This window comes from Gallus gallus, chromosome 5 (genome assembly GCF_016699485.2).
Source record: "Gallus gallus isolate bGalGal1 chromosome 5, bGalGal1.mat.broiler.GRCg7b, whole genome shotgun sequence".
Lineage (NCBI taxonomy): Eukaryota > Metazoa > Chordata > Aves > Galliformes > Phasianidae > Gallus > Gallus gallus.
The window spans coordinates 36,728,822-36,751,750 of NC_052536.1; the positions used below are offsets into that span (position 1 = coordinate 36,728,822).

At 36.6% G+C, this 22,929-nt stretch overlaps 1 protein-coding gene across 2 annotated transcripts in view; it reads left to right on the plus strand.

Moving 5' to 3' along the window:
• TTC6 (tetratricopeptide repeat domain 6) overlaps positions 1-16,780 on the plus strand; it is a 55,154-nt gene extending 38,374 nt beyond the window's left edge. Inside the window, exons 22-31 of one of the 2 annotated variants that reach the window (XM_046941965.1) lie at positions 1,089-1,238; positions 1,452-1,592; positions 2,673-2,786; positions 3,213-3,332; positions 5,997-6,070; positions 7,440-7,650; positions 9,012-9,164; positions 9,370-9,540; positions 11,369-11,594; positions 13,707-16,780. In XM_046941965.1, coding sequence (XP_046797921.1) covers positions 1,089-1,238; positions 1,452-1,592; positions 2,673-2,786; positions 3,213-3,332; positions 5,997-6,070; positions 7,440-7,650; positions 9,012-9,164; positions 9,370-9,540; positions 11,369-11,594; positions 13,707-13,843 — 1,497 coding nt within the window. In that variant the 3' untranslated portion in view covers positions 13,844-16,780. The remainder of the gene's footprint in view (positions 1-1,088; positions 1,239-1,451; positions 1,593-2,672; positions 2,787-3,212; positions 3,333-5,996; positions 6,071-7,439; positions 7,651-9,011; positions 9,165-9,369; positions 9,541-11,368; positions 11,595-13,706) is intronic. The other variant, XM_025151246.3, reaches the window with a different exon arrangement.
• The last annotated feature ends 6,149 nt before the right edge of the window (positions 16,781-22,929 follow it).

Consider the following 22,929-nt stretch of genomic DNA (forward strand, 5'->3'; position numbering starts at 1 on the left):
ATTAGTTATTTATATTTGACTCCTTTGACTCCAGTGCCTACAGACAAAAGTGATAACCCAATGAGTAACTTCAGTATTTTCAACAGCCTTAACTGCCTTAACAATTCTTTTTAACTTATGACACACATTAGATTGTCTTGCAAGTTTGTGAATCATTTCTCAGTGTTAATGTTCTGATTTTTTTTAATGTATGAAAATAATTCATATTCTGATATCATTAAAAAGTGGCACTAATTTCTTACCTTCTTATCAATACTTTCACAGATATTACAAATACTCATGTAGCAATCAGTGGCTTTGTCAATGTGTCCTGAACTTAGAGGAAAATCCCGGATTATTGTGCTAATTATGGAGTTTGTATTTTAAAAATAAAAAAAATTAATCTTCCTGAAAAAAAGTATTAGAAGTATTAAAGTCTACCTGAGAGCTTTGCGGCAGGCTTAGGGTGGATTCTTGAAAATGTTTTCTATGTTGATATTTCAGTAAATATGTGTCAGTTGCTGATTTACTAAAGGCTCAAGACTGTAACTACAATAATTGTGAATATCAGATTTTCATAGGGCACAATGTATTTAAATGTCTGCCTCTGATCTGAATTGTCATAAGTCAAAGTGATATTCTTTTGGAAGAAGGCTTTCAAAGTTGTCATATGTTACCACACCAGACAATTCAGACAACTGATGGAGTTAACTATGCCATTGCACATCTGATATTATAGCTGTACATCCTGGAAAAGTCCATGACTGTGTAATGAGCAATGTGGAAGAAAAAAATGTCTGGATGAATTATAAAGGAGTTTCATGTCAAGCACTGTAACAAATAACTGCACAGTTTCAGTTTTTGCAGACAGAAGACCATGTGATTTACAAGTTTCACTGAAGATCATAAAAAGAGTTAGACTGTACCTCCCTGTGGTACTATTAGGGCATTTTAAGTCGAAGTGGACAAAAGCAATAAAAATGTGGACACATTATATTCCAAATGCATAAATAACTTATATCCCTGTAAAAATGAGTCCGTTAATTGACAGCCTATGGTTTCAGCTGTACGAACAAACTGTTTAACCCAGATGATTGTAATTCTTTTAGGCCTGTGATGCTTTTAGTACGGCTATCAGACTACATTCAAATTACCCTGATGCTTTTTATCAACGAGGGCTGTGTCGGATGCAGCTCAGACAAACAAAGTGCATCCAAGACTTCAATCATACACTTGTCCTTTGTCCATCACATTTCCAGGTAATATAAAAACTCCTGATGGTTAGTTTCCTTGAGGCGTGTTAGGATGGGTTCGGTGTGACTGGTACTGCATTTATGGGTATGTTGCCTTGTAATCTGCCAGCAAGCACAATTATGTATATTTTTATAAAGCTTGTTATCTCTTTTATTTAACCCTTGTCTTAAATAAGCAGCTTTTTTTCTTTTAGCATTATTCTGTCTTCAACTGTGTAGGCATATATGGGTCGTGCTGCTTACTATGGAAGTAAAGGCAGATACTCTAAGGCAATTATGAGTTGTAATGAAGCAATCAAAATTCATCCTAACAGTGTAGAAGCTTATTTTTACCGAGGAACATTGAAGTATCAAAATAAGGTGGGTATCTCTTCTTGTTGTTGTACTGCTACTTTCTCCCTTAGAACTTACTGTAAGAGGGCCTTGCTGAAAGTAATCTTTCCTATTTTATTATGGTGGCCCACAATGTCAGAAGCAGCTGCTGGTAGTATGGCAGTAGAGGTTGAACTTTCTGCCAGTATTCCATTACATGTTGCCATGTGACAGGTGGCAGCAGTGGGCAGTCTGACAAAATGGTGTCTGACATGGAAGTGTGTATGAGGCAAAGGTGTGGAACTGAATACTTCCATGTGAAAACAAATTGTGCCTGACATTCATCAATTCTTGTTGATGAGACCAAACGGTGTGTGCACAGTGAGGCAGTGGGTGGTGCGTTTCAGTAATGTTGATGTCTATGTGAAAGACAACCCATGTTCTGGAAGACAAGCAGGCAGACTTTTTTGAGTGTGGCATGCAAGCTCTTGTACATTGCTGGCAGAAATACACAGCTAATGGTGGTGATTATGTTGGGGGGGAAAAAAAACGTTTTGTAAATGAGTTTTTTTATCAAATGCCTACAGAGAGCTCTATAACACTGTTGTAATTGTCATGGAAATAGAAGGCATTACTTTTGGAGCAGCCCTTGTATCTTACTTATCACTTTATAATAGTAAAATGATGGTGAAACTTTGGAAACCAGTGTTTCTGATGGAACCAAGAAATTCCTCCTGATTATGTTGCTTTCCCACCTGAAGCCATTCTGATCTGTGTAGTTTTAATGATGAATTGAGCAAGCTACTGGGATTCTATCTGCATATTCTCCTCTCAAGTTCTATGGGATAGATTCTCACTTAGTAATAGGCGTAAGTATTAAAACTCCACAAAATATACTTTTTAGGTTAGTGTTAGAAACAAAAGATAAGGCAGAAGAATTAAAGATTGATTATGTATTGCAACATATTCATATGTTCTAAGTAAAACAGCAAAAAGATTTGGATGTCCTGACTACTATAAAATTAAAATATAAACTATAAAATTAAATTTTACAAAATGCTATTATTTCAGGAGGAATATATGATGCTGTGAATTATAATTTGCACATAATGTTTTTTTCATTTCCAGACATTTAAAGCTGCAATTGAAGATCTCTCAAAAACTATTGACCTTGACAATACCTGCATTTTGGCATATAATAACAGAGCAATCTGTTATCATCAAATAAAGGACTTCAGAAAGGTACAACACACTATTTTACAACATTGTAAGGTCACTCTGTTGTTAACATCTAGTCATAACACTACACAAAATTTAAAGTAAAATTCAGTTAATACAAGTAGTGCTTAGTCTTTTCAGTAAAAATAAAATCTATTTCAAAATAGTTCCAAAAGTACCTTATTTTAATTATAGACCAAGAATAATGCATTTATAATATCATTAAAAACAAAATAAGAATATGGACAAAAATTTTAGTAGTAGAAGCTGTTATGAATTTCATTTGGTTTAAAAAAAATTGAAACAACAAAGAGTTTTAATGAAGTCTGTTTAATATATCTGTATTATCTTTGATTTTTTTACTCTGGGTTTGTGTATCTACATAATTATGGAAGGCAATGTATATGTCTCTCTGAATAAATAGTTCTGTAAAATGCATTTTTTTAACAGGCTTTGAAAGATTATGGAATTGTTCTTTTACATGAGGTGAATAAGGAAATAGTTTTACAAGTGTTCATCAATCGTGGACTACTGTACATGGAACTTGGGGATTACGCTAATGCCTGTGAGGTAAAATAAATAAATAAAAATCCTTCTTTGTGTAGAGCAAATCTATAGTTTTCTCTTAAAGATGAGCCCTTGCTTACATAGAGACTGATTTGCCAGGTTTAGTATTTCTAAAATAGTTAAGGTCCCCTCTTAATTTGCTCAGCATCTAATATCAAACTGGGCTAGTCCCAAGCTAATACCAAACCGTTCTAGTCATTTTACAGTTTTATACAGCTGGAGTTAAGCACAAGAACTGTACAAAATTCGATAAATGAGAACTGACTTGTCCTTTTTGTAAAAAAAAAAAAAACAAAACAAAACAAAAAAAAACAATAAAACAACCAAGCAAACAAACACAAAAACAGAACACAACTTTGTCATTTATTTTGGGTCTAAATGAGTACTGATTCATTGCAGAAATGGAGGGATCTGATTGTGTGAGCTTGTTTTCTCTTCCTCTGTTTGTGTGTGTAAACGACTTAGTGAAAGACAGGAAGGGTCAGACCTCAATTAAGAAAGAAATGTCTGACACAATGCAGATGACTCATTCAGTGGGACTCCACCTGGTACTGAAGTAGAAGGCTTGAATCCCAAGAATCAAAAATTACTCTCTCAAACACGAGGCTTTTATTATTGAATTCTAAATGGTTTGCAAGCTTTCTATAACTTTTTTGTGCCTGTAAAGTAATATACATATATGTATTTTTTTCAACAGTAGTTGGTGCGTTCATTGACTCTGTGGACTATTAGCTTTAAACTTTATTATCTTTGTCACATGATAGCAACAGTATCAATGTAAGCATTCTAAAAATTGAGTAATGAGTAATATTTCTTATTTGCAAGCAGAAATTAAAGAAAGAATGTTAATCCCTTTCCATTAACCCAATAATGCCCTGCAGGAAGTGTGTGCCAAAAGCTCTTTACAGTTGGTAGACCTTTGGACCTTACTTAAAAATGAATAGAAACATTCCATAATTGGTCTCATGCTTCAGGATAAAATTGGTCAACGTAGTTCAGAAAAGATGCTGAGAGTAAAAGGAGACTGGGAAATGGATCAGAACCAGCAGGATGAGCAAAAAATTATTTGATTATAGGGAAGATGGATTTTAAAAAGGCAATTGGAAAAACAGGCACAAAATTATATTGCTAATTTAAGAAAAGAATCAGTGGTGATAAATGTGCTAGAGCTGTATCAGTTCTGTTATTTCACTGCAGGTATATCTGTATACATGTATAATGCTTGCTGAAATAAGATGTAATTATTTTACCTCTTCTCAAAGTGAATGTATTTCTGAACTGTGTACACTGGAAGAAAGACCAAAAAGTTGCAATTCAGCGTATGAACGATGTGAATTGATGCATAGAGGTGTCTGTCTTTTCTACATGATTCTATGAAGAGTATGTGGTGATGTTTGAGGGTAGGACTTCTGGTTTAAGTATGCCAAACCTAGTCCTTGGAATGATCCTGCATTTGCTGTGCTCCATGCATGCAGCAGAGCGTGTAGCTTAAACTGCGCACACGAAGCATCATATTAGCTTTGCTGGGAATTCATTGAGAGGGTTTGGTAGGATGGGACATTGCTGCTCAATAGTGGATTTTTTTAGGGTTCTTGTGATATAATTTTGATAGCATGTTTACTAACAGAAAGGCTTTATTTTAACCAAACTGAGATATACATATATATACACACACTGATATATATGGAAATATAAATATATATACAGGTATTTTGCCACTTTTGTAATTCTAATAGTCCTGAAATCTTCCACATTATTTTTAAATAAGTAGAAAATACTTTTGACTTGTAATTCAGCGGATACATCAGCTAAACCACTCCTACTGCCTACTGATTTCTTCTCCGTGGAATGTCCTGAAGTACTTCCTTGTATCATAACTGAAGTGGTTGCATTTGATTTTTAAATCGCTTGTTTTTACAATTGAACCACATTGAATGCAATGTGATTCATGTAAATTGAACACACTGTAGTTCAGTTGTACAAGTGAACTCATTGTACATTGTACAACTCAGTTGTACAAGTGTAAGTACTAATGAAACTGGTTTAGTGGGCTATATTGGTGGTAGGGAGATGGCAATACTAGATCTTAGAGTTTTTCCAATGTTAATGATTCTTAGTCTATGAAAACCACAAGCATCTTTACAATGCTCTGAGTGTTAGTAAAAAGGAAAAGTTAAAAGTCCTGAAACAGTGATTTATAATAAAAAAATATAGGATGTCCTTCACTAGAATGTTGTGAGTAGAGTTCTAGTGCAAATATGAATTTGGTTTACTGTAACTTTAGGAAGTCATAATTAGTTTTCCTACTAAAAGAGTTCTGTTGAAATTGCATGTAGCAAAACATACTTTAAATATATATGTATTTAACAGTAGCTACCATTTCTATTAAAAATAATATTCTTCTGGGAAGCTTTTTTTCCCCTGGAGATATTACTTCCAGGTTTGTGAGAAACACCGTAATACTGCATAACTTCAGAGGTTTCATTCTATCAGAGCGTGGGTCACAAAATATGAAAACAGTTAAATAGTTATGCAGTATTTCTGATATGCCCCTACATCAAAAGTTATCTCCCTTTTCCTGTGGAGGTGTAGAACTGTTCAGCTGAAACCACAGTTGTAGATGAAGTGAAACAATGTAAATTCTCATTTTGGGTCTGTTCATTTCAGGACTTCAAAGAAGCAGTGCTGCTTAGTCCAGGTGACAGCCAGATCTTTCAAGCTATTGGAACCTGCCATTATCGGTAAGATGTGTAACTTTGGTGCAGAGTAGAAAAACAAAGTAATTCTTACAATTTACTTTTCCATGTGCTTTTTCACATTGAGGGCACTGAGAATGGAGAGAGGGAAAAGTGATAGAGAGGACTGCTTATCATACTGGCACATGGAGTCAGTCATTCCCATTTCACACAAATATCACCTAGGATAAAAAGGGAATTTTAATGATTCTCTGCCTATTAGTCTGTTTTTTTTCCTAAGGTTACTCTGTCATTTATAACCTTATTTCTGCTGCAATAGTCTGGAAGTGGATGTGTTCGGGATTGTAGCATTAAAACTTGTGTTACTGTGCTTGTAGTTAAAGCACTGCTGGTTCCATCTCTGTGTCTGAATGATGCTGAATTAACACAATGCTGAGTCCTGCTTCTAAGAAATGATTTTGTTTGTGTTTATATAAAACTACCAAAAAGATTCACTGACAACTCGTCTATCATAACCTTTTAAGATGCATTTGGGATCCTATCAAACAGGATTGAGATGAAGCACAAGTTTGTTTTTGCAACAAGTGTTCTACTTGGAGAAAAAAAAAATCCTTGACATTTGGTTTATATCCCTTTGTTATCTTTGTCTGTAATCTTTCATTCTTTGTCAGGCTGTTCTTCACTTAGGTTCAAAACAGGTAGCTTGTAATCAAAGAACCTTTTTCAGTTTTGTCTCAGTGAAATGATTATTTTGACATGTTGAAATTTTTGCTTTATATGTAAAGACACCTACTAACAGTCATTGACATGTCAGGTATTTCTGGAATTCTGTTTCTACTTGGAATACTCCAGATGCATTAAATGTTATTTAAGGGTGGAATTCTACATTTGGCCTATTCCTAAAACTAGAATTGGCTGTTATCAATAGCCTGAATATTGGCTCTTTTTTGCCCTGCCATTTTAATGTGGTTTGGATAGGTTTAAGAATCAATATGGGGAAATTAGAAAATCTTATATCAGATGTAGATGATTTATGGTTGAAAAAGCTGTGCCTGGGCAGAATGCCAGAAGCATGTTTGGTCATGAGATTTGGATAGTATGAATGACTCAGATAAGTCTGTGTTAGACTCTGCTCAGTACAAATGGTGAAAAGGTAAAATTTTTGCCCAGCAAAAGTTAAATGAGTTTTGCTGCTTTCTTCTTCAGGCCAAGGATTGGATCATCAAGGAACATCAAATTGATGTTTGACTATCTTCCTTTTATAATAACCATCAAGGTGCACATATAGAAAGCAAAGTTAAGAAATAGAGTATTCCCTTCAGTCAGAGTTGAACTACTTTTTGAAGGCATTATGGCAGTCTTGTTTATACACTTTCTAAGCATTAAACAGTGTTAATATTAATCTCTTTTTTAGACTTAATGAGTTTGAAGAAGCTGTGAGGTCATTTAATCAGGCTCTCAGACTAGAACCCATTTCTGTGGAAGCCTATATTGGACGAGGAAATTCATATATGAAACATGGACAAGAAGCTGGTCTTGAACAAGCACAGAAAGATTTCTTGAAAGCAATTCACCTGAATCCAATGTGTACGAAAGCCAGAATTTGCTTAGGATACAACTTGCGGGTAACACACTGAAATTCATTGTCAATACAATGTATAATCTAATGTAATAAAGTTAATGTGTATATTTCTACAGGATCATAGAATGGCTTATGTTGAAGGGGACCTTAACTATCATCTAGTTCCAACCCCCTGCCTCTAGACTGGCAGACCTGTCCATGCAAAATGCAAAATACAAAACAATCTGTGTACTTCAGACAGATTGTAGTGTTTTCTTTCTTAAGTCAAGGGGTAGACCACTCTTTTCCCCACACTTGTACCCAGTCGTCTTGTAGATATATTCTTAATTAAATAGCAAGTAACCTTACCTTTGATTTGCATATTTGATTATCCGATAAATGAACATTTAGAACTTGTATATTCTGTGTGTGAGCTGTTTACAGATCTAAGAAGTGGCAAAAAAAAGTAAATCAGTGTAAAACAATCTTATCTGCTCCAATTATCTATAATAGTGTTAGCAAATCTGCTAATATCCCTTGGAAAAGAGCTCATGATCACTGAAAAATACTTAACTACATAGGAAATGTAATTCTATATTAGCAAAGGGATATAGAATATGACTTGACAGTTTTCCTTCCTCTGTGTCTAATTCCTATGATTTATTTACTCTGATTTATTATATCCACTTATCTGAAATGTCTTGAATTGTCATGAATCTTGCTGGGAGTTATTTTTACCAAGGTACCTGTGGGACTAATGTCAGTGGCTTGGGTCAGATCTTTTGGCATAGGTGTCAAAAATATCCTTTACCTTACCGATTTACCAGTACAGTTGAGTTCTAACTAATGCTTTCACAGTGCTCTGTGAAATACTGTGCGAGGAAAAAAGGAGCTGGGTTTTCTTAAAGGAGCCTAGTGATAGGACGGCAATAAAAGGGCAGTAACTAAAATACAGTAAACTCAATTGAAAGTCAGATTATCATTATTATTTTTACTGTGAGGATGACCAAACACTGAAAGTAATTACACACAGAGGCTGCGAAATCTCCATCCTTGGAGCTGTTCAAAACTCAGCTGGATGTGATGCTGAGTGACCTGCTGTAGGTGATCCTGTTTTCAGCAGGGAGTTAGAGTAGGCCGTTCTTAGAGATGCCTTCCAACCTCAACTATTTGGTTAACCTATGATTAAAAAGGGGAAAATACTTGCAGGTAAAACATTTGTGGTTGATATATTGCAAAATTATAAAGACAATGAGTATTGCATAATTAACAAAACCTTTTAATTGCTTTTTTCCTGTAATTTAGGTGATTACATTAGTAAATATAAGCATGCTTCCATATCTACTGTAGTTCTCTTAAGTTGGACCATTAGTAGGGTTTTTTGGTATTTTTTAGATTTCTTATTCGTATTGCAATGCATTTTAGGCCCTTGGAAAGCTTCGGAGTGCTTGGAGCCAGTTAACAGTTGTCATTGCTATTGATTCAAAATGTGACACTGCATATGAAGGACGAGCTTTGATCTCTCTTCAAATGGGTGAAATTTTTTCTGCGCTTCAAGACATAAATGCTGCGTTAAAGGTAGGTTTAAAGTGATAGGTGGGATTAAAGTGGTTTTACTAAGATTAACCTGTTTCTATGAAGCTAGCCAATACTGTACATGAACAATTGATGATTTGGATTAGAAAGTGCTATTCTATTTTAAATAAATGTATTTTTGAAAAACAATGAATTACTACATAAGTGTAAATTTTCCCTGAATAAGGCCTCTGCTGTCTCCTTCTAGCTCACTACCACTGCTCCACTGCTAACAAATCGGGGTGTCATCAATCAGTTAATGGGGCATTTATCCTGTGCCATGAAGGACTATCAACAGGCAATTTCTGTTGACCCCAACTATGCATTAGCTTACTTCAGTGCAGCAAATATCTACTTCCATAATCGTCAGTTTTCACAGGTAAGTCTTCAGAAAATTTATACTGTCTCTATGCTGTCTTCAGAAAACCTTTTTTATTTGACTTATTAATAAAATCTGTAGGTACAAAGATGTCTTCTAATATGCTTAACTTGAAACTTTTTATATTGATTTTTTTATGATCCTCTAACAGGAGATTAATTAAACTAGTAATTAGTAATAAGTAATTGCCCTACTACTATATACTGTAGCATTGATATGAGTTGATATTCATGACAGTAAAGATACTCATCACAGAAATTTGTAATGGAGCATGGTACGAAAATCTCACTGATGTTAAGTAAGCTCCCTCAAGCCTAATTGCTGTGCGTTAAATAACTTACCCAGATTCACCATAACACCATTAGAAGGAAAATGAACAGAATCTTGTTGATGGGCTTTGATCAAGAAGTCAGATCTTACATCTGTTACTACGGTAACTTGAGAACTTTAAATCACCTAATTGCGCTAAAATACAGTATACATCTTCCAAATACAGCGGAAATATTTAAATTCCTCTTGAGTATTCAAAACTTGAGGGCAAGAACCATTTTTTTCTCTCTATGAGGAGGACCCTTACACTGATTTTTTTTTTTACTTCCTGTCATGCTGCTTGTCACATTTTTGTGGGCAAAATTAGGCTTTTGATTAGAACTTTATGGTCCAACAACTGTGGGAATGCAGTACCAGTAAAGATGCTTCAGCACTTCTGGTTAACTTGAATGAATCCCCTACTAGAATTGCATCTGTGAACACTTCAGCTTGCAATTCACATGTTGAGAAATTCATCGTGTATAGTACAGACTTGACACATGCTTTTAAGTTGAGATTGTATTTCATACAGCACAAGAAATCAATGATGTCAGAAAGCAATTTAATGTTCCTGTTTGTTTCTCTGAGTTAGACTCCTTGTTGCTCTTGAGGATTAGTCAGACTTGGATCATAAATTCCTTAAGACTACGAGGCCAGTGCCCTGCATGTGGCTTCTCCTGTGATCTTGTACTCTTTTTATCTGCATCTGGAATCATTCACCAAGACTGTTCTGGGGAAGGTTGTTCTTAATTTTTCCTATATTTCTGTGATTCCTTACTCTGTCTCCCAGAAGCTGTTTCTTTAGGGAGAAAAGTTCAAGAACAGAAGTTGAACTATAAACTGTATCTTAAACCACATTGTCCCTAGTGTGTGGTTCGTTTCTCCTGTGCTGTAATTACAATTTAATGAAGCCAGCTGTTCCTTTTTCAGAAGTCTGCTTGGGTGGTTATTGACCCCATATTGGATGTTGTGGGTTAACTCTGGTAGGCAGCTAAGCTCCATGTAGCCATTCACTCTGTCCCTACCAGTGTGATGGGGAGTAGAACTGAAAGGGTAAAAGTGAGAAAACATGTGAGTTGAGATAAAGACAGTTTAATATGTAAACCAAAGGCTGTGTGTACAAGCAAAGCAAAACAAGGAATTCATTCACTACTTCACATCAGCATGCAGATATTTAACCATTTTCAGGAAAACAGGGCTTCATCATACATTATGGTTACTTGACAAGACAGACACCATCAGTCTAAATTTATCCCCTCACTCCTTTCTCCCAGATTTTGACAAGCTCAATAGAATCATTAAGGTTGGAAAAGACCTAAGAGCATCTAGTCCAACCATCAGCTCATCACCACCATGCCAACCATGGTGATGAGTATCACTTAGATCAGTTAGGGCCAGCTGCTCTGGCCACGTGGGTGCTGTGTGCACCTCTCTGCTATGCGCTAATAATGCTAAACAGAATGTTAAATTTGAGGAATGTTTATTCAGTCTATTTTATCTCCAATTCATGTTTTTATAGGCTTATTGCTATTATTCAGAGGTACTGAAGCTTGAACCAAGAAATGAATCTGCTATTATGAATCGTGCTGTTACAAATACAATATTAAAAAATTTTGAAGAGGCAAAAGAAGACTTTGAAAAGGCAGTTTGCCTCTGCCCATTCTCTGCAGCAGTGTATTTTAACAGAGCAAATTTCTATAATGCATTAAAGCAGTATGAACTAGCTGAGAAAGACATTTCAACAGGTAATCTTTTTTTACCTACTGTATAGTAGCATACTAAAAACTATGATAAGCAACTTGGTTTTATTTCATAATTCGGCAACTGTATATGTATTTTTGCTAACGCTTTCTAACTAATTTGATCAGATATGATGTGACTAAAAAGAGGAAGACTGATTAATTTCAGTCTCTCTCCCATTCTTATAACCAAAAGAATATTATGTAGATTAGAAGGAAAAGCTGTTTCATATTGTGCCACAGCAGCTGAACCAGTTCAGAATCCTGTTCTAAACAAAATTGCTGCAAGAAGTGCAGGAAAATACTCTACGTACAAAAACTTTTGTACGTGGTGAGAAATCTAGGTGACATGAAAAAGGGTTTCATGAAGCTTATTTCATGTGTTAGCAAGAAATTTAGTGTGTGCTTATCCTAGAACAAGTTTTGAAATGGTATTAGTCTTCCATAAGCTTCTGTGGGGGAATAGCATGGTTCATAGAGAAGAGGAGCTGAATCAAGCTTTTATCAAGGTCCAGCACCTGTGTTGGGGCAATCTCAAGCACAGATACAGGTTAGGTGGAGAATGGCTTGAGCAGCTATGAGAAGAAGGATTTAGAGAGTGCTGGTTGTTAAAAGATTCAATATGAAATGGCAGTGTGGGCTTGCAGCCCCAAAGGCCAGCTGTATCCTGGGTTGCATCAAAAGAAGCGTGACCAGCAGGTTGAGGGAGGTGATTCTGTCACTCTACTCTGCTCTCATCAGACCCCACCTCAGTCCAGTTCTGGGGACCCCAACACAAGGAGGACATGGAGATGCTGGAGTGGATCCATAGGAAAGCCATGAAAATGATTAGAGGGCTGGAGCACCTCCCCTATGAGGACAAACTGAGAGAGCTTCAGACCGGAGAAGAGAAGGCTCCCAAGGGAACTAATAGCAGCCTTCCAATACCCAAAGGGGGCCTACAAGAAAGCTGTGGAGGGACTTATTATAAGGGCATGTAGTGACAGGACAAGGGGAAATTATTTTAAACTCGAAGAGGGCAGATTTAGACTAGATATTAGGAAGCAATTCTTTACTGTGAGGGTGGTGAGACACTGGAACGGGTTGCCCAGCAAGGTTGTGGATGCCCACTCCCTGGAAGCATTCAAGGCCAGGCTGGATGGGGCTTTGAGCAACCTCATCTAGAAGAAGGTGTCCCTGCCTATAGCGGGGGGGGTGGGAGGTCAGGACTACATGATGTTAAAGGTCCCTTCCAACGCAAACCATTTATTTATTTATCCTGATTTATTTGTAAAATAGAAACATTTTGTTTACTGTTCAGCTGTTCTGAACCTATAACTCCTTTGCTATTGCTATCCTTGAAGCTAACCAGAGATCCAACAACTCTGGACACACAGGCCACTTCATCCAGGAAACTAAAGCTATTAATTTTATGGAATGAAGTTTAGTGATAGACTTTAATTAGACAACATTTGTTTGCACAAGTAGTGAACTTTCCAGAAAGAATAACTCCAGCTTGTAGATTTTCTTTTTGAAAAATTAGTTATTTCTACAGTAAGACTTGTCAAAATAATCTTGGTTTTTGTGACTAATAATAATTACATCTTGGCTTTAATTACTTAGTTTCATAGTGTTTTGATAATGAAGATTGGCTAGACTACTGATTTTCTTTTCTCTAAAGCAGAATTTTAAAACAGCAGATCAAACCTTCCCATCAATTTCCTAAATACTTCTTACATAAAAGAGAAACTGAGTAGGATATTGGGTTCCTTGACATGTTGTAGAATGTGGATGGTGAGAGTTTTCCTCTTTTAGATTTTGCTCATTTTATATAGGACAGCATAGTTTCTGCTGTTGGGGCAGTGTTGAAGGTGAGATGCATAAATTGCATCAAAAAGAAAACAAAACCTAAGAAATAAGTGTTGTGACAAAGTTGCCTACCTTTTCATGGAATCTTAGTGCAAGTAATGTTTTCTCTTATGAAAACATGCTTGGAGAAGAATTAGAACACAGACAAACTTTTTGACAATGCTTTTTTGCCTGCTTTAGCAGGGGAGTTGAACTCAATCTGAGGTCCCTTCCAACCCCTGCAATTCTGTGATTCTCTTTACCTAACATTCTGTTTCTGATTTCTTACAGCATTGTCAATTCAGCCTAACGATGCCATGATGTACAGACTTAGAGCGGATATTCGTGCTAAATTGGGTTTCAGTAGAGAGGCTGTAGAAGACTACAAGCAAGCAATCAGCATACAAGAGCAGACTGATTACATGTGAAAAGATATTGGTTCTATTTACACATTTCTCACACTTTAATTAAAAGTCCAATGTGCAAGAAATATCTTTACTTAATATATTTTATACACGTATTTTCCTAACTAATAAAATTACTTTGTTTCAGCCCCAAACTAGCCAGAGTTATGAGAACAGAATACTGTATTTTAATTGTTATGGGTTATAAATTGTTCTTTATTTCTTAGTGCTGAAAAATAACTGATTGAATTGTTTGGTAAATGAAAGTAGTAGTAATTATAAACAAAAAGCTTAAAAGATACTGGTAACAGAGGGATGAGAGATGCATCCAGTATAAATGCTTACAGTGATGGTGGTTGTATGAGAGCTGTTGAAGCATGGCCTGAACCTCTGATTGACCACCTGAGGCAAGCACTGAGTCAGCTGTGGGAGCACAGGTGAAGGCAATTCACCTGTGACTGGAAGGGGTGGAGCCTGGCTCCATTTAAGGGCTGACTGCCACTGAGGAAGGATCTCTTTCTGGAGATTGCTCTTCATGGAGTTTCTTGTGAGCCTACAATGCCGGTGAGCACTTTCATTTATTTGATTATCTTTTCCAATGTGGTAATCTTACTAAGCCTAACTTCTCTGTATACTTATTGATCGTACAATACAACATCTGTATTCTTACTGACCTTACAGCAGTTATATGTTGCCTTGGACCATCTGAGAAGTACTAGCTTTTAGGTGGATGGCTATCAAATGCTGGTAACTGCTAACTAGGTCTCACTTTTTTACCTTATTGTCCTTCTACACCTCTTCATAAGATTCCCTGCTACTGGCAGTGGACAATGTGCAACATACGCTGTTATGGTTCATGGGAACTACTCCAAGAAGCTGAATTTGAGAAGGAGATGTAGTTCAGCCTGAGAGTAAATGGTGAGGTCATTTTCTTTCATGTAAATATGTTATGCTGTGTCAGCTTTGAAGAGGCATGTTAAAAGCCTGAGTAATAGACTATGGTTTTTGTTCTAAATTTCTAAGAATCACCTCATCTAAACATGGAGATATAAATATGAATCAATGTGATCCAAATAAACTATCAGGCTCTACCCATGTGCTAAATTAAACCCCCTAATTAAAATACTATGGAGAATACAGCGAAAGGATGGAGCTAAATTGTTGTCTTTGCCTCGGAAAAGAGAAGAATTGACTTATTTTGCACTTCAAAAGTGATTTTTAAGTTGTATTATTGAGATGAAAGTAAAAAATTGTTGTCATTGTGATTTTTTTAAAAGACAAAACATTTTATTTTGAGTACTTAACACAATACTTTTCTTTTTTTGTATAGTCCCCATTCTTGCATACCTATGTGGTAGTTGTGCAGCCAATATAATAGACAAGCTTAGCTTTGTTCTGGCAACTAAATTTTGCATTTGAGGTGTCACATTACATTGTAAACATCTCTATGCTCGTCATACTTACGATGTTTAGGCTGGGGAAAAAAGTACTGGAAATAGAATATCACAACTAGTGCCTTAATTCAGAAAAGCATTTGACTCTATCCCTGCTCTCCTTGATTGCCTTCTTATCTTGTTGTTTAATATCTACAGTGATGAGACTTTTCACTTGTAAAGGTCTGTTATGTTTGGCTGGAATAGATGAAGCAAAACTAAAATGCATAAAAGCTAAGAAAAAAAGAATCCCCGAGTATTCTATATTTATTTTTTCTTGTGATTAGTCTTTGTTTAAAAATGGACATTTATAAACTAAAATAGGACTAGATGTTCTGTGATGATGCATTAATATTTCTGTTTGGTATTATAACATGCATTAGTGTGTTACTGGAAATCTGTTTGAAATGGCAGTTTTCCTTTAAAATGAAATTAAAATTAAAATAGGATGATCAGAAAGCAATTTCTGACTGTTTTGCAGTAATTTGAAAAATGAATTGCTAATAGCTTTTAAAAATACTAGTTTTACTGTGCTTAATTACAATTAAAAAAAAAAAGGTGGTGTACTGCAACACAACACAGGGAAATTCTTTATGGTTAAGGCAGAACTCAAGAATCAGAATAATTATGCCAGGTTTTGTGCTTCTGTAATGTGTTATAGTCCTGAGAGATATTTACTTTGTTTCTAATATTGATTATTCTGTTACTAAAACTAAGTTTGTGAAACCAAGGTGATTAAGCAGTTGCTTACTGTCTTTTCCATCTTGTTCTACTTCCGTCCCTTTCCCCCCCATTTCTGGGGTGTTGTGACCTACACAAGTGGATCAAGTATAATTTACAGTGTATACATTTACATGCATCTATATTTAGGGGCATGATTATCATGGTTGTTGATGCAAAGTGGGGAACTGTTTACCCAGTTTCCTGTATGTGCACAAACCCAAAGTTTTCTTGCCAAGTGGTGTCAATGTGATGCAAAAATAGGGTCTCTTTTTCCCTTTCTCCTTCTTCACATTTCTCTTTCAGTGCTCTTTATTATCTAAAGAATTGTTTATTGATGAAAGCATTAAATTATGCATGATTCTATGGCATTTTCCTTTCTTTGATCTCCTTATGAATTACCTGCTGATGGGTTGTGAGATAGCAGTGCCCTCATCATGTATAGAACATCATCAAAGTTAAATCAGAATGAAGAGAGGTCAAACTTTTCCCTTAGATCCTTTTCTTGTAGTATTCAATGCTGATTTTCTTTAGCTTAACCCTTCTTGAATGTCAAACATAAATGGACATTTATAAGATTTAGCTTCACATTTAAAACTTGAAACCAAGGACAATCAGTTATAACTCACAATTGGCAGAATAACTTAAATGACATGGGCTATGTTCTCTCTTCTGATCTCTCTTCTAATTTTATATTCTGGATGGTATTTCTAATTCTTAAAAAGTAAAAAAAAATTGTTTAATTCTGTGGCTGGCTACATGGAGGTCTGTTTGTTTTTTATCTGTTGCACAATACTCAGTGGTGACCCACTGTATTTCTGATTTCATAATTTAGCGTCACACTCATTCACAATTCAGGGAGCATGCTATATGCTTTTGAAAGAAAATGGTGCTGTAGATGAAGAATATATTTGCACAATATAACAAGAAGACTTCAGGTTGCATGATAACTTCTTTTCTTAGAAAAGAGATGGTAATATATTTTTCATAAATGTTTTTTTCTAAATTTTCTTTGACCAAAAAAAAATTTTTTTTCTAAACCTTTCTAAAAGACAGTGGAAATGTTTTGTGTAATAGTACTTCCTTGTCATTTAAAATAAAGTTGCTAGTAAGGATACTATTGACTCTAAGGACCACTGTTCCACTAAATTACAATTGCGTTTTGCAGGCTGAACAGTAACAGTTGAACTTCTCTGTTGGAAGGCACTATGATAGGGTTGCTGCAGCCCAGACTTTGCCCAATTCAAAGTGGATGGTTACTAAAGCCTGAGACTTCTTCCACTAACAATAGTAGATCCAGTGAATTTTAATACTTGGTACTACCAAAGCAATTTTGCTTTCCAAATTCATTTCAAGAGAAGCTTTTGTCCCGTATTATATAGTGGTAACAGTTCTTTCTGTGTTTACAATATTCTCAGTGGAGCTTAATTATTTTTTTCTGTATTTCTTACTTTCTCTAAAACAAATCCATTTAACCGTAGAATCCTTACTTGGAAGGCACACTTAAAGACCATCTCATCCATCTCCCTGCCGTGAACAGGGATGTGCACAACTATATGTAAAGAAAGGCAAAATACATAAGGAATGGAACATCTCTCTTGCTTTTGTATTGCATTTGTGTGTTGTGCAATCCTTAACGGTAAAGCATTACCTGTGACCTGACTGAGCTCTACTTTGCTTAACTAGTTTAACTGTAATATCAGTAGTCCCATTTATGTCTTCCCATATACAGAATGACCATTTAATATGCAAGTAATTTATCTAATTCAGACACTGGTAATTATTTCAAATACAAAATACTATTTCAAGGAAACTTGCTTTGATAATTGTGATTGTGTTAGGAATAAAAATGTTCAGTTATCAAAAAAGGAGGGCAGAAGAGCAGAGATCCATTCTAACTCTCTTTTTTAATTTTGTTAATGGGATACAGCACGAAAATGATCATCGAGTGGATCATTCATTTTCTCTATTGAAAAGTAAAGGAAAGAGACACTTTTGGCTGAATTTGGCGAAACTGTGTAAAAACACCACAGTCTAATAGTGATAGGACAAGGGGAAATGGCTTTAGGTTAGATGTTAGAAAATTTTTCATTCAGAGTGCTAAGGCCCTGGCATTGCTGTCCAGAAGCTGTGGGTGCCCCATCCCTGGGGGCACTGAAGGCCAGGCTGGATGGGGCCCTGGGCAGACTGAGCTGGCGGGGGGCAGCCCTGCGCATGGCATGGGTTGGGACTGGGTGGGCTTTGAGGTTCCTTCCAACCTAAGCCTTTCTGTGATCCTATGTGCTCTAAAAGAGTGCAAAAAAGACAATTATCTTAAGTAACATTTTTTCAAAAGAAGAATTTAAGTTAGAGCACCAGCAGATGGCAGCCTGTAATCTCAAGTGGGAAAACTCGGCTGCCTGAGAACAGATCAGCTGTACTGTTATCTGCTGCTCCTTATTGTGAGGAAGGATTACTGTATAACTCGTTGGTGTGTGCTAGGGTCCGCTCCTTAATTGACAGTATTGTTCTCTCACTTCCTTTTTGATATGCTATATACAATTATCTTACAGTAAAGTAACTGCCTCACAAGTTTTTAAGTAATATACAATGTTAATGTTTTGTATTATGTATTATACTAATATTTAGTGTAAACATTTATGTATGTGTGTGCATGCTTGTCTACACACGCACAAAGTGTAATGGAAGCAGTAAACAGCACAAGTCTTGAATAACAGCTCCAGCTGTGTGCTGTTTTTTTCTCTCCAATTTTGAGGTATGTTTCTACAAAATGAGGCATTCAGAAAAGAAAGGCAAACAGTGTGAAAGCTTTTAACTGCTCCCAGCTGTTATATTTTACAGCAGGTTGCTTTGTATTGTATGCTACTTGGTATTTGCTCTAACAAGTCTGTAATTTAGTTTTGTTGCAAAGAGAAAAGTGACCTTCATGAGTCTCTTTCTTTTTTTTCCATTCTCAAAATGGACACAAGGTTTCATTTGCAGAAAATGGAAATGATGAAGCTCTTTCTGAAAGAAAAACAAAAACCACGCCCAACCTAACAAAACCCAACCCAACCAACCAAAGAAAGTAACAATGCAACAGACAAGCTTAACAGCAGTGTGGCAAACAGCTTATTTACAACTTGTAAAATGTAAATTTATAGTGTATAAACAAGTTTATATTGTGCAAAATAGTTTTATCAAGTAGTGTGTGCAACTTCATTTGCTATCTCTTAAGCATACTGTTTACTAACTCTGTTCTCAGGGGGAGGTAATGTGCAAAGTCTGCAGTGCAAACAATGCACTGGAAATGCATATGCCATATTACTTCAGAGTATCTTCCCCAGAAAGACAGCTGTAGCATAAAGGATGTCACCATGTGCTGGATTTAACTCTAGTCTTGCTAAAAAGAAAAATCTGGTATAAACTGATGCAAAGCATGTACTGGACATGGCAAAGTGGGGTTCTGCTACTCGTAGATCCCTTCTCCCCCAGAATACCAGCTGGTAACGAACGTTGGAGCTATTCTGTGTATCCTTCATCCATATGCCTAGTCATAGACCCTTTACCAGTGATCTTCTATCCTAGTGTTGCCAGTCAAATAAGAGCTAGTAAGTATAAGTGTTTGTATGCGTATCTTTAGATAATGAAGGGATGTACTTTTTACCAGGTTGAGATTGGTTGTCCTTGAAAGTGAGAACGTGATTAACTAGAAGAATCCTTAACCACAGTGCCATGACTAAGCTTGTCTTTGAAGACAGAAGAGTCCTGAGACAACATGCAGTTAATTAGCATGCCTAGCTGGCCTGCAGGTAGGGAGATGAGCCCTATCTTTAACTGACTGGTTGTAGGCTGGAGGCTGTATCGGAGAAGTGGTCAGGAGATGAAAGTATGTATTAAAAAGCACTGTGAAAATCTTAGTTTGTGCTAGCACGGTGGGAGACAACCTAAAACTGAAACTTGTGCAGCTTTGCAATAAATCAGTATCTCTTTGTGCACACCAGGTGATGAAACTGCCTTTGGGAGAGCACTAATTGGATACAACAGTGGTACAGTGAGGGATAAAGCTTTTAGAAAATTATTTTTCGTGGTGATGTTACTGCTTTCTACGTGGATTTTCAAAATAAGTAAGCAGGCTTGGTGTAGCTCATGTGACTGCATTTCCCCAGACTTCATATCCAGTCCTTTCCACATAAGGTTTGAGAAATTCTTCTAAGCTTTGTGTTTATAGCATTGCCTTTTCTGATCTGCTTGTTCATTGTGAGATAAATTCTAATTTATTGTTTGCAAAATGAAACCTGTAATGTATTCCTCTGGTGCCTTATTTCATAAAACTATGGCAGCAAGGGTGGAATATTAATTACACTGGAAGGAGTCCACATAGTCTTCACAGCCAGTCTCTATCAGGACAGCTCAAAAAATTCAACTAAGTCACATTTTCACTTACTTAAAAAGTGGGAATGGTATCTTATTTGTGTGTTTAGTAAGGTTTTTGCTTGGCCCTAGTTCGCATGTTGATGAATCTGAGAAAGCCTGTCCATACAGTTAGCAACTTTAAACTGGGTTTTAATGAGAAATGCTTATGCTTGTCTTTAAATAACCAGTTGTCTTTAGGTAAGTAATTTCCACTTCTTCAGGTCCTCCAAATAGTATTTTAACTCCGATTAGTGTTAATCAGAAGCCATGAAGAAGGAAAACCTGCATCACTGAAGATTAGCTCTTTAGATACTATGCTGAGTATGAAGTAGAACCAATGTGTTAAGGTAGTATCAATAGGGAGCTAATTAGCTCAAGAATCATTAGCCTCTTTTTCTAATAATAGTATTATCTAACATGCCAGCCTTCCCTCCCGGTTGTTTGCATGAGCTCGTGGGGAGAAAGTACATTTTATTTTCTAACAGTGCTGTAAACTTGCTGCCTTGCTTAATCTCATTAAGTAATAGAGGGTTTATTTCTGTATCTGGGGACACTATCAATTTTCATGTGTTAAAACATACACGTGAAACTTTTGGTATGTGCATTTACGAAGCAACAACAAAACAACAGTAAACAGGATGTGAGTATAGAGAAGGGTAGGAGATAGGAGAAGGGTAGGAGATAGAGAATTGGCTTTTTGGGGATATAAATCGCATGATAAATTAATCACCCCAACCAGTGTGAGTATGACTGTGTAGTATTTATACAATAAACCCTTTTTCAGCTGTTGCCCTCAGTCACAGGGTGGGGTTCTGGCTTTGCAGCATTTTGTGCAAAAGGACTGGGTCTGTGCAAATGAAACCTAGCAGCCCTATTTCTGATCAGGAGAGGCTACCCTTGGCTGCAGATGTAGAGGACAGCTGGTACTATCTTCTAAAGGCTTAAATAAACTGCAGGCCATGGTATAGCTGATGTACTAAGATAAGGAAGTGGTTCCAGCCAGTCAGAGATGAAACTGTGCAGCTTTGCAGACATCCCCATGGCACCTGATGGCTTCTAGTGGTTACAGCCAGATTTTAATGCCCAAGTTATAACTCACAATTTCTGGCAAACTGGTTTTTGCTCTCCTTGCTGTATTATTACCTGGGCTTTGGGAGTGTGAGCATCTGCAGTATTGAGCCATAATGGTGGAGGTGCATTCACAATGGAAGTGTAGTCCTTAGCACCTCTTTATCAGTCCTTCTCCATGAAATATTTCATAGTGCATTCTGGGAGAACAGCTGTTTGCTGGCCTGTTTGCAGAAGTGCTCTTAATTCATGAGTTTAGTAAACAGAAGTCCTTCTGGCATGGAACAGCAAGACATGGCAATTCAAAGATGCTGCCCCAAATAGAAGAGGTGCACAGAGTACTTGTTACTATTGCTGGAGACAGTATAGCTCTTATTTTCAGAAAGGCAAGTGAATGCCAAGGAAGGAAACCAAGTGGAATGTCATCTTGAGTTGGTAATATTCCTCTGTGCAGAAACGCTGTGTTACAACGGCTGGTGTGGGTGTTGATAAGTGCATCAATGTGACTGTCTGGAGCAAGTCTGCCTGTCCTGTGAGGCTGGACAGACCAGCAGAATGAAAAGGAAGACAATGTTTAGTGAATGGTATGTATGTATTGTGAAATATACAGGTCAGTGAGGTAATCGTGCCTGTTCAGTTGTAGGTGGCTGCTGCTTCCTGCAACTTGGTTGTAATGGCTGCACATGCATCTTCTTTCTTTCCCCTGTTTTGCTGTTCTGTGCTGATTTCTGATATTCATTATGCTATAGCAAAAGTTTTGTGTAAGGTAGCGTCCTCTTACAGCGTTCAAAAGTACTGAGGTCATCTCAAACATTGCGGAAGTGGGAGCTGGACCTGGATAGCTGAACAGAGCTCACTGTTCCAGAAATGCTGGCAGTATCTTCCATCAGTTGCCAGGAATGAGGACGACTTGCAGAGCTGCCAGCTCAGTCCGGTTGGAGGGCTCGTGGCTACCACAGCTCTCAAGTTCCGGTTATTAGTTTCTCCTTTTAACTTCTGGAAAATAACAACAGATGGATTACTTGTTTAGAACACACAAGGAAGCCAACAGTAGAGCAGAGCCAACTGTTCTGGTATACTAATCATTCCCTAATGATCCATTAGTCCTGCGACTGATGTGGCTTTGTGTTGTCGAGCAGGAAATTACAAAACACAGTCCAACATGAGTGGTGGAGCTTTCTTGCCGTCTGTTCTGGAGCGCAGAGGCCAGGATTTCCCCAAACATTTTTTGTTTAAACAAAATATAATTACAAAATTAAACAGTTGAGCTTAAAATGAATATTTTCTGTATGTTCTCTGAGAGAGAAGGAAACAAGGGTAATTCAAAATGTGATAATAAAATTAGATTTAAATCAATTTTTCAAAAATACCCGAATGTGTTAGAAGGTTATTTCTCATTTTCAAAAGTGATGTATATATATATTCCAGTACTCTAAAATATTCCAGTTAAGGGACTATCTGCATGTTTAGGTGTCCACACAAATCTGAAAGTCA